The following is a 15,568-nucleotide window of genomic DNA, read 5'->3' on the forward strand; positions in this document are numbered from 1 at the left end:
AGCACACCACAACTTGGGCTTCAGGTTTGATTCCACAGAGAACAGTTGTAAGAGAAACAGATGACCTCTACCTTTCCAACTATAATATTCTGTGATACTAGATTTAAGTTGTTTTCAAAGTCCAGGAGTTTATTTAAAACAATCAGCCGATAATAACATCTTGCCACAAATCACAAATGTCTACATTCTCACCTGCAATTAATTCTGATCCACTGAACTTCTTTATATCTTAACAATGTTCCTCCATATGTCTGCTCTTCTTCAAATGTTATTAAAAGTACTTTATCCTTGGGGCGCCCGGGTGGCTCAGTTGGTTAAAGGGCTGCCTTCAGCTCAGGCCATGATACCAGGAACCTAGGATAGAGCCCCACAGCAGCAGGGAGCCTACTTCTCCCTCTCTCGCTCTCCCTGCACGCGCACTCATGGGCTCTCTCTCTCTCTCCTCCTCTCAAAATCTTTAAGAAAAAAAAAAAAGGAGTTTATCCTTGTTCATTTAATCTAGCTCCCAGCTAAGATCTAAGTCCAATTTTTTTCACAGCTAAGATCCCCATTTGGAATGTAAAGAACCCCATTTTGGAATATGTTGGCTAAACACAAAAGTCTTGATGTTGGTCCTTCTGTCTGGCAAAATTCTGTCATTATCTAGACACTAAATTCCTTGCTCAGGTTTCTGAATCCCTAGACTCTAACATGGCCTGCCTACTTGTATCCCTGCTAAGATCCTGTTGAAGCTCATCTCTCGGGTTCCGAATCATCTGTCCACCTGAAAGGGCTCTTCACAATCAACTATATTTTATTTTGTCAGTGTGTCTCCACCTTAAGAAGCAGTAAGCTCCATGAGAAGGAACTATGTTTTATCATTTATAAATGATACAAAATCAAATGATGTATCACTGATATAATTTTATCAAATGATACCATTATCATTTGATCATGTTTTATGAAAGGTAAAGCAGTACCTTTATTGCTTTACACAGTGCCTTGCTCCCTGAAAGCCCTCAGTAAGCACTAAATGAACGAACTCCGCATCCCTCTCTCTTAAGCTGATCTGTCCACTCCACATCAGTGGAAACTGCTAATGCTCGTTTTTCCCAAACCACAAGGCTTTTCATGGAGTAAATTTGAGAAACTGCTTCCAAATACTTCACAATTTGCTATTTGCATCTCACTCCTTCCTCTGGTTTCAGTTTCTTTCTTCTTGAAGAACACCTTTTAATAGTTCCTCCAGCAAGTCTATGAGGGATCTTTGTCTTTATCTACAAAGGCTTTATTTCACTTACTCCTGAACATTACCTTATATGGACTCAAACAAAATCCCTGCCAGTCTGGACAACAGCTTCCCTCAGGTTGCTTTTGCTTTTGTCTTGTTTCTAATATTTCAACCACAGTGTGTCTAATTTATTTTTATTTAGCCTACTTGTGGTCTACTGCACTTCTTGGAACTCAGAACTTAGGCCTTGCATTTATTATGGAAAATTTTCAGCCATTATATCTTCAGATAGTGCCCTCCACCACCCCCACTATTTCCTCTTCCTAGAAGCTCTCAGAAGGTGGTACTAGACTTTCATACTACAGGTCAAGAATGAGTCTCAAGGACTCGTTTTATGTCTCTTCACCCTTCAGAACTTCATTCCAAGCAATTTCTTCAGACCTTAAGAATCAGTAATATGGCGGCACCTGGGTGGCTCAGTTGGTTAAGTGTCTGCCTTTCTCCAGGTCATAATCTCAGGGTTCTGGGATCATGCCCCACATCTGGCTCCCAGCTCAGCAGGGAGTCTGCTTCTCCCTCTCCTTCTACCTGAGAGCTCCCTCCCTCCACCCCATGCACTGGTGCTCTTTTTCAAAGAGCTACTGAGTTTACTTTTAAAAACCATAATTTTCATTTCTGTAAGTTCTCTTTGGTCCTTTTCCAAATCTTCTAATCTGTGGTGTTCTTTCGTTACAGTCTTATCTCTTGTGTCTCTAATAATTTTAACAAAGGAATCTCGGTCTTATGTCCCAGGAGTACCTCCTGGAATACCAATTCTCCTACTAAAAACTCCTGCCCACTCTTCTTCATACTGATTCATTTCCTTGTGTGGCTGGCAATTTATTTACTTACTTACTTACTTATTGCAAGTTCATCTTCAGCATGAACTGTTTCTTCCTTGAGAATCCCACATTTTTCGTTTGCTCTCGAGGACAGATTCACACTTATTTCTAAAGGCTTCATTTGTTTCCACAGTTCTGTACTAATTTCTGTACAGTTTCTGTACATAGTTCTGTACTAATTCTATACAGTTTCACACTAATTTCTCAGCTTGAGGGTTAGTTGCACTGTAAGAAATGTTAAATTTTAACCCATCCTCAACGTGATGGACAGCTTTGGGATTCAGATGGTTCTTGTATTCTTTTTATTTCTAATTATATACAACCTCAGAAGGACACATGTTTCTTTGCACTTCCTTGAACTAGGTTTTTCTAGTCTTCTTTTCACAGATGGACACCCTTCAAAGTTTTATGTAGGAAGACCTCAACCCCACTTTCCTTCTTCATAGAGATCTAAGACCATGTCTCCTGTTCCTTGCTGACACCTTCAGGATCAAGCCCTTGAAGCCTACAACCAGATCTGAGAGCAGGGCAGGCCTTGAGCTCCCAATCATACCCTGGCTTTGAGGTCTCCTTTCACTTCTGGCACCTGGGATTTCCTGGTCTATCAGCCTCAGGAATGCTTCTGTTTGTCCTTAGTATATTTCGTCCACAGTTTCCAAGTGTTTGTAGCAGGTAGAAGTCCTCTAAACCAGCTCTGGTGGCAATGTTGCTAGAAACCTGCGACAGTCACAAAATATGAAACTCAAATGATCACTTCAGGGAATTGTGATGATTACTTACCATTTTGCCAGATGACAACAGCCAACTTTTTTTTCAACCTTGAGAATAGTTTCCAAATTGGTATAAATATTCCCAAGGCATTTTAAGATCATTTTGTCCCTATACATTTCAAATGCCTTCATAGTTCTTTTTCCTTGATAATTTCAACAAAACCCACACCTGTTGACTCCATTTTCTCACTACTCATTCATTCTGTAACCAACTTCAATCCGCTTTATAGCCCTAGAACTCTTTTGGAATTATACTCAAAAAGATAAACCTTTCCCACCTAATCAATAAATCCAATGGTCCCTTCTTTGCTCTCATCGTACTCACCTCCCCGCAGCAATACTGACTATTGCAATTTTGCCACCCTACTATCACCCCAGTTAAAATACTTATTCCAGTATTACCACTATCATTATCTACCTCACTTCCATCACTCCAATCTCTTCCTCCTTCAGTTTATCAAGTCAGTCAGATTAATAGCGCTACACTCCAGTCACGTCAACTGTTCACACTCCCCACTCTGCCCTACAGTGGCTCATTACTATCCAGTACTATGGGAAAAGAATAGGTGAACGAGGCACAATCCTGTCCACAAAAGCATAAAGAAGAAGACCACCACCTAACACAGATGGGATGTATGCTACGTAATTGCTAAGGTGCTAAACACCTTACCTGCAACCATACCAACTGATCCTCACAGCAGCTCTATGACATAGGTGCAAATACTATACCTACTTCAGGAATGAGAAATACTAAAAGATGACTAAGCCAACCTTAGGGAGAACAGCTAGCAAATGACTTAGTCCATTTTAGGCCAATCCCATCCTCTTAAACGATAGACTATACCTTCTCCACAAATATTTACAGCAAAAGCCCAGACCTCACCTTTGACTGAAAAATATGTATCTGATACTTCGTAACAGCTGTTTGGATGCCCCAAAAGTACCTCACATTAACATATCAAAACCCGCAAAAATCACAACCATACTGCCCAAACTGAAGCCGTCCAACCTCAGCAAATGACTACACTAACCAACTCGTCATGCAAGTCAGAAACCTGAACATCTCGCATGGCATCCTCCTTCCATATCCAAACTATTACCTTACCAAATCCTGTCTTTTTGCGGGGAGGGAGGGTGTCCTAAATCTGTCTCTACAACATCTTCATCTGTCCCTCTCCAACACTACCAACCTAGCCCAGTCCAAACTACCTTCTCTCACCTCAACTGCTGATAGAGCCTAACTTACCTAGAGTCATGCATTCTGGTTTTTCCCAATCTACTCTCAGTTTTGCAATCAAAATGCTTTCTCCCCTTGTTGAGATTATGCTTTTAAAACAGCCATCTGACCCTTTCACAGATTTTGGACTCCGGACCAAAACTTTAGGCCAATCTTTTACCTCAGGTTCTGAAGCATTAGAAATGTTAAGACTGATGATAGCTGTGTTTGAGTCACAGAGATAAAGCCAATTTTCAGTGATAGTCAAGAATGACACCAAACACAGGAACAGAAGCAACCTGAGAGAGGATGACAGAGAGGACAATACCTGAGAGGTTTTGAGCACTTGGCTCTAGTTTTTCCTAAGGTAGATCTGAATCCTAAATTTGCCAAGTTTCAAGGTATTCTTCTTGTTACACTGTGATACCCCAGGATGCCTCCAATGAAATCCTTTTTTTTCTTAAGTAATTCAGACTGAGTTTCTAGCTTGCAGCCAAGAGTCTTAGCTAAGAAAAAGGAAGGAAAAAAACCTTAGAAGAGCCAAGAAGACACACTTAGAAACGGGGGACATGCCTACAAGGCAAAAATAAAACAAATTTGACATAAAGTAAAAATACCTTTGGCCAGATAATACATAAATATGTTCAATATTTGTAAACTTGTGTATCTCCTTTAAAAGATGTTACATAAAATGCTATAGGGTAAGAGCCATGTTTCCTTTTATGCTCTGCAAATCATCACAGCTTACCATAAATCTAACTACTAACAAAAAAATTAGAAGTAAAAGCATAACTGTACAATAACATAAAACATGAAGTTGCATATTTGGAAACCCACTCTCTCTGGCAACAGTTTATACATGTGCTTGTATAAATAAATTGTCTTTTTCTAGTAATACTTTACCAATATTCTATCTGCTGATTGTGATTTGCATTGTCAGGTACTATAAACTCATCTTGCTCACAGTCAAATATTTTATGTATTACATAAGTATACTTACAAGTACTGTAACCATAGAAGGAAAAAAAAATAGCTGTGAAAACTATAGATTATATCCTCTATAAACACTTTTTCTGTTGCCATCTGGTGGTTCATGTATTAAATCAACACTGACACTCATTGTATATAAGGGCTTGGTCCACAAAATGAAAATCCCCTATTCTTTTTTCCAACCCATGTAACACATAGGGAGAAGGCAAACAGAACGGACCTTCACTTTGGAAATAGTCCCTTTTTCATGAATAAACCACAAATACACAAAATAAATAAAGGGTCGCACCAAAGAACCCACAGAAACTACAACTCCTGGAGATGATCACCCTTACCTAAGTAGGATAGGTTATACCTATGCGATAAAAGCTGTAAAACTCCCTCCTTACCCGAATTATTTTTCCTAACTAGTCATCTACTTGGGTTGCTAAAATTCCCACCACTGATTATTCTTAATAAAGGCAACTACTGGGGCACCAGGGTGGTTCAGTTGGTTGAGCATCCAACTCCTGATTTCAGCTCAGGTCATGACATCAGGCTTGTGAGTTGGGAGTCCACGCTGGGCTCCACACTAGATGAAGAACCTCTGTTCCTCTGTTTAAGATTCTCTCTCCCCCCCTCTACTTCCCCACCACCCATGCATTATATAAACAAATACATACATAAATACATAAAGGCAACTACTGGCACTCCTCTTTAAGTAGACATAGCCATTCTTTGGTTGCCTCCCTATATTGTTTTTTTCTTGGAAAGATCATTCATCTTTGTAAAAATCAGGCTTATGTATCTGACAGCTTCCAAACCTCTCATGATAAGTAATCATGTCTAGAATACAGAGGAGAGTTCTGAAAGAGAAAAGGAAACAGAACATTGCACCAAATGTTAATTTTATCCATGTAATAATACAGGCCCACAAGTCTAGCCCATTCTCTACAGCCATATCTCTAAAGGCTGGCCTTGTCAGTTAAATGGATACCTAGCAAAGCCAAAAACAGTGCAGAAACTATAGTCTTGCCCATGTTCAACAAGCTAATCTCCAAAGATCAGTAAATTAATAGAGTTACTTGACTGACACGTGTTGTCAAGAAATTGGATTATTTAACTGATAGCTCTTATCTTCACTAGACATTGTATATCAACAGAGTGCCACTAAGCCTGTTAGTATGAAAAACAGTTCTTGTGTTAATTTTGAGGGCCTTTTGATTTACTCTGAGTCCCTAAGGAATACAATTAACCAACATAACATTAGGTTGAGCACAGAAACATCAACAAACACCATCTACCAATCTCTTTAAATTACTGATGGTCACTGTCCTATAAATATAAACATTCTCATACCCATCACTATTTCACATCTTTTTAAACTTCTCTCTGCATTAATTACCTCCAGTAGATTTCAATTACTCTTGCCCTTTCTTCTTCCAGCCATTTAAATAAATAAGCATTTCATATTTTTAAGGAAATTTATTTCTCCAAACTGTGGGCTTACAGAGATAAATTATGGTACTAATTCATTTTACAGAACCTAAAGTTTTGAACATGAACCATTTTCAGGCTAGAGTAAATACATCATGCGCTAGACAGCAGAGAAATTCTGTACTGCATCTTAGTGGTCTTTGATATTTTAAATACCCTGGAAAAAGTAAAATGAAGAGAATTAGGTTCCAAAAGCTAAGACATATGGAGTTACAGAATCCCCAGACAGGACACACACTAGCGTCAAGTAAAGGGCAAAAAGGATATGACAACATACAGAAAATCAGAGAATCAGAGCAGAACAATTTTAATGATCTAGTCTAACCCCTTCCTTTCACAGGTGAGAAAACAGACCCAGAGAGGCTAAAAGATTTGTTCATATTGCAAGTTAGTTAGAGTGAAATAAAAACCAAGTCTACTGACACTTAGCCCACCACCTTTTCCATTCACCACATCCATGTTTCTAGAAAAGCTTTGCAAAAGTATTCTCATTCCCACAAAAGACTGTGGGGGCAGGGGGCAGGGTAAGGCTTTAGAGTTGCCTGTCAAGAGGCCAGACCACCTAAATACTAGAATAGCAAATATATAAATAACTAGGGCTTCCTAAAGCAGTGCTCCCATAATATCGTTTATTCGTTTTTATATTTAGATATAGCAAGAATAGTGTTAATACAACGAATCTCTAAGACTAAAAATATATATCTCCAGAACCAGTCTCAGATATGGGATCAATAAGTGGCAGGTAAGTACCTGTCCAACTCTGACAGATTTTTGCATTTCAGAGATTCCCTGAAAAACTTAGGACTAATTTCTATATGCTAATACAAAAAGATGGCAGGAGGTCCCATATTCTCTGTCCCAGTTGACAAAATATATTGGTCAGGATCATGGGTACAAATGCTTATGCCTTTTTTATTAAGAGATTTACAAATATGGGGGAAATTTAAGAAAGTAACTTATAGGTATGTTGGAGCCTAATTACAGTAAAAAATATACAAATAACAAATATACAAATTAAAATGATCAGTTACATTAGGTAGAAATGTATCATCACTTAGCAAAAATATTTAACCAAATAAAAAGTGAAATATCTTCACATTTTAAAAAATAATTCTACTATAACTCCTCCTTATACCTTTCAACTTCATTTTTATTCCTCACCCTCAGCTTTACTCATCTTCCATGGATTTGGACTTCAAGGATCTACTCTTAAAACTACAGCTTTTAGGGACACCTGGCTGGCTCATTTGGAAGAGCATGCAACTCTTTATCTCGAGATTGTAAGTTCAAGTCCAACACGGGATATAGAAATCACTTTAAAATAAAAATTTTCTTTAAAAAATACACCTTTTATTATTTCTTGCAGAAATTTAAGTTGTGACCTAGTAAAAACCAGTTTCTCTCTTTTCCTACTCACTCTGGGTCTGTTCCATTCTGTAGATTTAGTCAACTAACATTACTGGCCTCTAATCCAGGGGACACCTAGAGGATGGCCCCAAGTTCATGTTTTGAAACAGAAAACATGGAAGGGCACTAAAGAGTAGAATATAAAGGCAACTGGTAGGTAGAATTTAAAGACATCTTACTAGAGTCCACTTAATTACCCATCTAACTTATCAGAGTTCCCCTTTGTTTTGCCCAATATTTAAGAGGTAGGGAACATGTAAGGGAAACTTCCTAGTTAGGTATAATCCCAGTATTGTAGCTAAACTTAACCATATAAGATAAAAGGCATGCTGAAGCAAACTAACAAAAATTCTGTACCTTACAAACCCCACCTCTTTATTTTGCATGTAAAGGACGTAAATGCATGTACTTGAACGCAGATAAAAGAATTTTCCAACTGTTCCTCAAAGAAATGGTGGTACACTCCCAGTGGTCAATTCTGCGGCACTCGTATTTGCCAGCAGACTGCCATAACCTAGTCTCAGTTGGAATTTGAAAATTACAGTATGAAAAAAAATTCTTTGTGAAGAAAAACTCCAAAATGGCAATAGTCATTTTATTATGGGAGAGGAATGGGTCTATGGAGGGGGCTATGCATATTTCCTCTTCTCTCTTCCAAATTATCCAAAGGAATTTAACAATGACAACAGTAAATACGGGAACCTGAACTTTGGGGCCCAGTAACAACAATACAGTATTTAGAAAACACCAACCACCAATTCCCTTGGTACTGATCTGATGGCTCTCTCTCCCCATAGAAAGCTCTAGGCTACATGGAAGGCAATCCAGCCGACTGGTTACAAAGAGACTGTGGATTAAGCAGCCTGCTTTCCATTTTGGCTCCATTAGTCTCAGGACCTCAAGCCAATTAGTTACCACCTCAGTGCCTCAGTTTCCCCACAGGTAAAATGAGTACAAAATGCTACCTACCTCTCAGGGGTTGTTGGGAAGAGTAAATGAGCCTACTTATAAAGCACTTAGTGTCTGGCACATAAGAAGGCCTAATAAAGGTTAGCTACAGGTGGCTATACATAAGGCTTCATAGAGGGTGATAATTGCTTATTACTGGATTTACAAGACAGTTACCAACCGAGTGGCCAGTTGCCATCTGTTAAACATACAGTGGCCTAATAAAATGTAATCAGTGAGTATCTGAGCACTTAGTATAGCACTCTCTGTGAAGACTCTCCAGTAGAGCAGGTAGTCTGGAACTCAAGTTCCAGATGAAATTCAAACCACAAAGCGGTAAGAAAGGGGGTCCAAGAGCAAAAGGCGAAACCAAATGCTTCTGGGATAATAAAAGCATAAGGCCCCAAGAGGAAGCTAGATTTGCAGTAAACCCAGTTAGCACAGTTTTGTGACTTCTTCACCAAACCAGTGGCAGAGAAGCCCAATTAGCAGAGCTTACCCAAGGCTGGGAACTGACCTGAGGAAAGTGGTCCAGGTCGGAGTCCAGGTAAGCATCCAGACCACGTGTAGTCAGACTAACAATGACAGAGAACTGAGGGAGATTACAGGATTGACCAACAAGGATAAAACCAGAGCACAAACAGAGAAGCATCACCTGGGGAGCTTTTCTAAATGCACAAATTCATCTTCCAGAGACCCTCTAGATTAAAGGTGGAGCCCAGATGATTCTATTTTTCAAGTTCACTGGTGATTCTGATGCATTCCTCACACTAGCACAAAGTAGGAGCCCAACAGTGGGAATAAACAGAATAAGTGATTAAAAGCAGAGTAAGTCAGGGAGAAACTTCAAAGTTTGAGATCACAGACATGAAACAAGTTTAAGTGAAAAGTTCAAGGTGCATAAAGGTCACTGGAATTTGGGGAGCAGTGGAGTGCTACAAAACGACAAGGCCAGCAACAAGGTTAAAGGGGAAATTGCATCATGTGCAATTTCTCATTTAAAGGGTTAGAACAATGGTTCTCAAACCTGCCTGAACATTGGAATCCCCTAAGGAGTTCTTAAAATCTGACACCCAGGTCAAACCTCAAATTCTGGAAATGAGATCCAGGCTTCAGTATGGTTTAAAGCAACCCCATGACTCCAATGTGTACCCAAGGTAGAGAAACATGAGCTAGAGAGGCTCCAGGAAAGCAGCAGGCTACTGGAATGAGGAAAGACATAAAGCAATCTAACTCAGTGCTCTCAAACCCTAGTACGTATCAAAATCAACTGGAAAGCAAGCTGTGTTCTACAGGATCACCAAATTCTCCAGGAAACTCTGATACACACAAAAGTTCGAGAACCATCAATCTAAGTGACTGGCAATAACTTCAAAAGAGAAACTGAGAACGATGGGCAACCCCAAAACAATAACTAAGAAGAGCATTTCTACCTCTCAGCCTGAAGAGGCTATAATGAACATAGGAAGCCATACTAAACATTTCTAGAATCAATAAGCCAGTCAAAGATCTAGCAGTAAAACTAGGGCACCACACATGCACCTGGGTGGCTCAGTTGGTTGGGCCACTGCCTTCGGCTCAGGTCATGATCCTGGAGTCCCTGGATAGAGTTCCTCATCCGGCTCCCTGCTCTGCAAGGAGTCCGTTTTTCTTCCTCTGACCCTACCTCTCTCTCATCCTCTCTCTCTCTCTCTCTGAAATAAATAAAATCTAAACAACAACAACTAGGGCACCACAGACTAAACACATATGATACTTATGACCCAGCCATCCTTCACTTCAGAAGGCATCTCCCCAAACATTCAAGTCTGGGGACACCTGGCTGGCTCAGCCTGTGGTTCATGCAACTCTTGACGTCAGGGTCATGAGTTCAAGCCCCATGTTGGGAGTGGAGCCTACTTAAACTCAGATCTGGCTCCTTGGTGGACAATAATAAGAAAGCATGCATTGCCACCTGCCTTTCAGAATTAAAGACTTAAGTCTTTAAGAATCTAGAAGCGTTACAGACAGACAGACACACACACACACACACCCCAATAAGCAGAGTATAACTCAGAAACTCTCATTACCATGTAGAAAGAAACCCCAAGGCATATTTAAGTTATATTTGGAAGATCTGAACCTTGTTATTTCTCATAATGGCCAAATGGGTAACTTAGGAGAGGTAAGTATATGTAACTTTCACTACTCGATGTTGCACTTTTCTCCTAAAATATTATGACTAAGCCTAACCACATGAAATACCATTAGAAGAAAAACAAAGAAAAATTAGGAAATGCTTCACCTAGTGACACAATGATACTGTACTTATGACTAGTTCCAGCTTGGTGTTAAGTATTCCATTTAGAATGTTACATTTTATCTGATAAGATTCAAGAGAATATATTCCCTTGCATATGACCAACTCATCATCCCATCAGAAATCTCTATAGCAGCAGCAGAATTTTCATTTTCAAGATACATGAGCTTTTGTCAAATGGTGACATCTCTCCAGTAATATGAATTTTCAATATGATATAAAAAATGATGGATATATTACACATTTCACAGAGCACAGAGAACAGAAGCCTGTCAATGAATTTAAAATTTGTGACAACCCATTTGAAATTTTACACTAAAAGACGTGTACACTTTCATAAACCATATAAATGTAAAACAGGTACCAATGTTTTCACTTGCAACAAGGAATAAAATATTCCTTCCTAACAAAGTTTAACTGTTGCCTTAGTGCATTTTAATTACATATTTTCATCAGCATTACAGCTGTAAAAATGCGACACATTATACAGCCGTCAGAGTGCAACCAATAACTTGAAATCCTTGTAATATACTTTAAAACAAGGCCACCGGATTTGCCCCACCACCACCAGGACCCCCTTGTGAACTTGGGCACAAATCACCAAATGTACAAATGTGCAGGGCTTATTGCAAAGTGCAAGTCACTGCATTTAAAAAAAGAAAGAAAGAAAATAATAAACACCATCTGCATTCTAAAAGTCAGCCCTAAGTGATTTAGCTTTCTTCATCTGAACCTGGCTTCTTTAGCAATCTACAGATCCCATTTTACAAAATGACTTAATAAACGCTTTTCTACCGAAGTCAGTCATTAGGCAAAAAGAAGCGTGTGCGCACATACACAGAGAGAGAGAGAGAGAAATGAAGATTTTCCTAGTAATGGAGGAGTTAACCAGAAATACGGCGATTTGTTTTCACGCTGCAAAACCTGAAAGCAGGTGTTAGGAGAGCCTGGGGGTGGGGGTGGGGGGGCGGGGAGGAGCCGGGTTGAGATAACGTTAGGTCAGCAAGAACGAGAGACCCGAGAGTGAGTGCCTGCACTCTCCGGGGCCAGTTGTGAGTTCCTACCTTGCAGACGTGAACACATCCCAACTGTTACACGTCCCTTCACGTCCCTCGCCGCCACTGGACACAGCGCACGGCTAATTGAAGTTTAGAGCGCCGGCTCCTTCCAGGGACAGTAGTATCCCCCGCCACCACCCCACGCCGCTAAAGAACCCCCAAGCCAGCTTGGCTCCAGCTGCCGGCAACAGCAGGGGTACGCTAACCCGAGTTAAAGACCTTCCTCGGAGGAGGCACCTACTCCTGCCTGCATTTTTGTTATCTGCTTCCAGCTTTACCCTTTCCAGACCAGCCAACTTCAGCGGAGAAGGATGCTACGCGCCAACGGGTTTTTAGCAGGACCCGGACGGAGGCGGGGAAGCTTCCCCCGTGCAGCGGTCCTCGGCGTCCTAGGCGAGCGAGGCTCCGGGTTAGAGACCCCCGCCCCGCCCCGCTGCGCTCTCGCCGGCAGCCCAGGAGGGGGGCAAAGCCACCCGCACCCAAAGTTTTGCTCGCGGCTGTCTGCATCCCCCTCCCCCGTCCCGGGCTCGGGCAGCCGGTCGTGCGGGATCGCGACCCGGGCAGGACCGCACGGAGGCTCCCACCACGCGCCCCCCAAGTCCCACGGAGATGCCGGCCCGCCGCCCGCGGGGGGCGCCGGGCTCCGACCAGCGGCCGGCCCCCAACTTGGGCGGCTGGGGCCGCAGGGCTCCGCTCCCGCCGGCGACAGAGCCCCGCAGGGCTCGTCTGGCGGGCGAGCGCTCCCGCGGCCGCCCGGCCCGCTGCGGCAAGCCCCGCCGCCCGCCTCGCGGCCCCGACGGCTCGGGCTCTCCCCGGCCCCGCGCCCCTGCCCCGACCCCGGCACCAGCCCCGCGCCTACCTTGAGCCAGCGCCCGGAGCAAGTGCAGCTGCAGCGCCAGGAGCGCCCACCATCCGCGCCTCCGGCCCGCGCTCAACTTTGTCGCCGGCCGCCCGCCGCGCTCCCCCGCGTCCCGGCCGGGGCTCTCGGGCGCCGCGCGGGCTCTCCGGGGTCGCTGCCGCCGCTCGGGGCCGGGCGAGGACCCCCGCGGCCGCCCCGGGCCCGCCGCGCCGCCGCCGCCCCGGGCCATGCTGAGGAGGAGCCGCCGCCGCCCGCACCCGGCCTCGGGCCCCGCGAGCGGGACGGGCGGGCGGTGGCCGCCGGCTGAGCAGCCAGGTGCGGGGGCCGGGGGGCGGCGGAGGGGCGCGGCGGAGAAGAAGTTGTCAGCGGGCGAAATTCTTGTCAAGCCGCCCCCAGCGCCCCCGCAGCCGGAGCGCCCGGGCCGCGCCGCGTCTCCCGGAGGGTCCGGCCGGCGCTGAGGAGGAGGAGACGTCGCCGCCACCGCCGCCCCCGCCCGGCGCTGAGGAGAAAGTGCGCCCGCCCGCGCGCCGGCGCTCGCCCTCCGCCGCCGCCGCGCCCCATTCACAGCCCGGCAGCACGCGCCGCCCGCCCGCGCCCGCCGCCGCCGCTGATTGGCCGCAGGGAGGCGGCTCGCGGGACTCGCGCCCCGCCCCCACGCCCTTGCCTGTTTTCAAACTCGCCGCGCCCGCCCGCCTGGAATTTCGCGCCGGGCCTCGGGCTCGCCTCGGCGGCTTTCCGCGCCGGCTGCGCCCCCTAGGGACGCGCGGAGCGTACTGCAGGCCGGCGCCGTCTCAGCACGCGCTGGGCGGACAGCTCGGGCGGGGGCTGCGCGGGCCGCAGGGGTGGGGGCGGGGGCGGCGCGGGCCTTGCTCTACTCCAGGCGTGAGGTCTCGCAGGTGGGCTGGCGCACCGGCGGCAGAGGAGTAGGTGGGCCGGGCGGCGGAGCCTCTGGCGGGTGCAGGTGGGCGCGCCCCTCCCGGAGCCTCCAGCCCGCCCTCCTCTAGCCGGCCCTTCCCTCCCCGCCCCTGCCCTGCGATCCGCCCGCTCCGGCCCCTAGGTGGGTGTTCGAGCGGTTAAACGCTGAGTTACTGGGATTGCAAAGGAGAAACAAGCGCGATCGGGTTTCCAGTTCTTAGCAACAAAAGGCACCACTGGGTGTAGACCCGCCGCCTGTTGCCAGCAGTGGACGCTGGCTTTGGAGAGGCGTCCAAGGTCATGTATGGCCTGCGGGGACCACAGCGCCGGCCGCTTCCCGCCAAGGCGGGGGGTGGGGGCGGTCTCTGGGAACCGTCTCCTAGGGGAAGGGGTCCTTGGAGGAAGGATCTCTTAGGGAGAGGGTGTCTTAGGGGAAGGGTCCCTTAGGGGCAGGGTCTGCTAGCGGGAAGGGTGCCCTCGGGTGAAGTTCTTCTAGCGGGGAAGGGCGTCTTGGAAGCAAGGGTCTCCTAGCGCCATGCCTGGGGAGCCGGGAGCAGGGGCGTGGGGCGGGGCGCTGAAGCTCAGCCGCATGTGGTAAGCATTAGCAGGGTTTATGGGGTGAACTAAGAGCTGCGGGGGCTGGGAGGCCAGTGTTTTTGTGGGAGGAGGCCTGGAAGGTGACACACAGTCTGATGCTGTTGGCAGTTGGCCTGGAGGAGCCTGGGGGCATGTGATGATTGAGATCATGTAAGTGGTGATGGCAGCGGGACAGGGCGTGCGCCTGGTTTGGTGCTGGATCTCTAAGAAGCACTGGGTGCAGGTTCCCTGTGATTGTCCGTTCGTTGCCCCAGGCGAGGGAGAGAAGAGCCCGGTCTCGGTCTTCCATGTTCATGCGAGGGAACTAGCTCCCGCTGCCAGAGCACCTATCAAGCGCTACCCAACCATTATTAAGTCTCAGCAATGACCATGTGAAGGAAAGATGGGGAAACTGAGGCCTGAGAACCATAGCCAAATGGTGGAGGTAGATTCAGACCAAGATCCGTTCCCAGGGCTTTGCACCTTCCCAAGCCATGCAAGGAGGGCCAGAAAAGTGAGAAGCAGCCCAAAAGATGGCTGTTCTCTGAGAGCATAAGGAAGCACTAGTGGGCTCTGCCAGATACAGCACAGATGCGCCTTGCGGCATGTCCTCCCTGAGGACAGGTGGATGAGACTGGGAGGGGGGCGTGTCCACTTTTATTTTCCATTGCAACGGCCCTGGGTCCTTTCTAACCTCAGGGCCTATATGAGAGCCTACCAGAGAAATAATACCTACTGTGCGCTGTGCCCGTACTGTGGGCCATCCCTGGGCGGGAACATCATAACACTAATCCCCACCACCCCCCTGTGTGAGAGGTGCTGTCCCTAGTGCAGTTGGGGACACTAAGGTTAAAGAGGTGAAGCTGCTTTGCTCAGAAGTGGGGGTGGGAGTGAGGGTTATGAGTGGAGCTGAGGGCTTTGGGGCCCTAGGCTTTCTAGTTGTGAAATCCGGGCAAATTGCTA

At 45.7% G+C, this 15,568-nt stretch overlaps 1 protein-coding gene across 3 annotated transcripts in view; it reads right to left on the reverse strand.

Annotated features, from left to right (window-relative positions):
* The window catches only part of SDK1 (sidekick cell adhesion molecule 1), an 883,892-nt gene extending 870,257 nt beyond the window's left edge, over positions 1-13,635 (reverse strand). For all 3 annotated transcript variants that reach the window (XM_045075163.1, XM_045075162.1, XM_045075164.1), the window contains exon 1: positions 13,115-13,635. In XM_045075163.1, the coding sequence (XP_044931098.1) occupies positions 13,115-13,343 (229 nt within the window). In that variant the 5' untranslated portion in view covers positions 13,344-13,635. The remainder of the gene's footprint in view (positions 1-13,114) is intronic.
* Between the last annotated feature and the right edge of the window lie 1,933 nt (positions 13,636-15,568).

This window comes from Mustela putorius, unplaced genomic scaffold (assembly GCF_011764305.1).
Source record: "Mustela putorius furo isolate JIRA1106 unplaced genomic scaffold, ASM1176430v1.1 tig00000139_pilon_pilon_pilon, whole genome shotgun sequence".
NCBI lineage: Eukaryota > Metazoa > Chordata > Mammalia > Carnivora > Mustelidae > Mustela > Mustela putorius.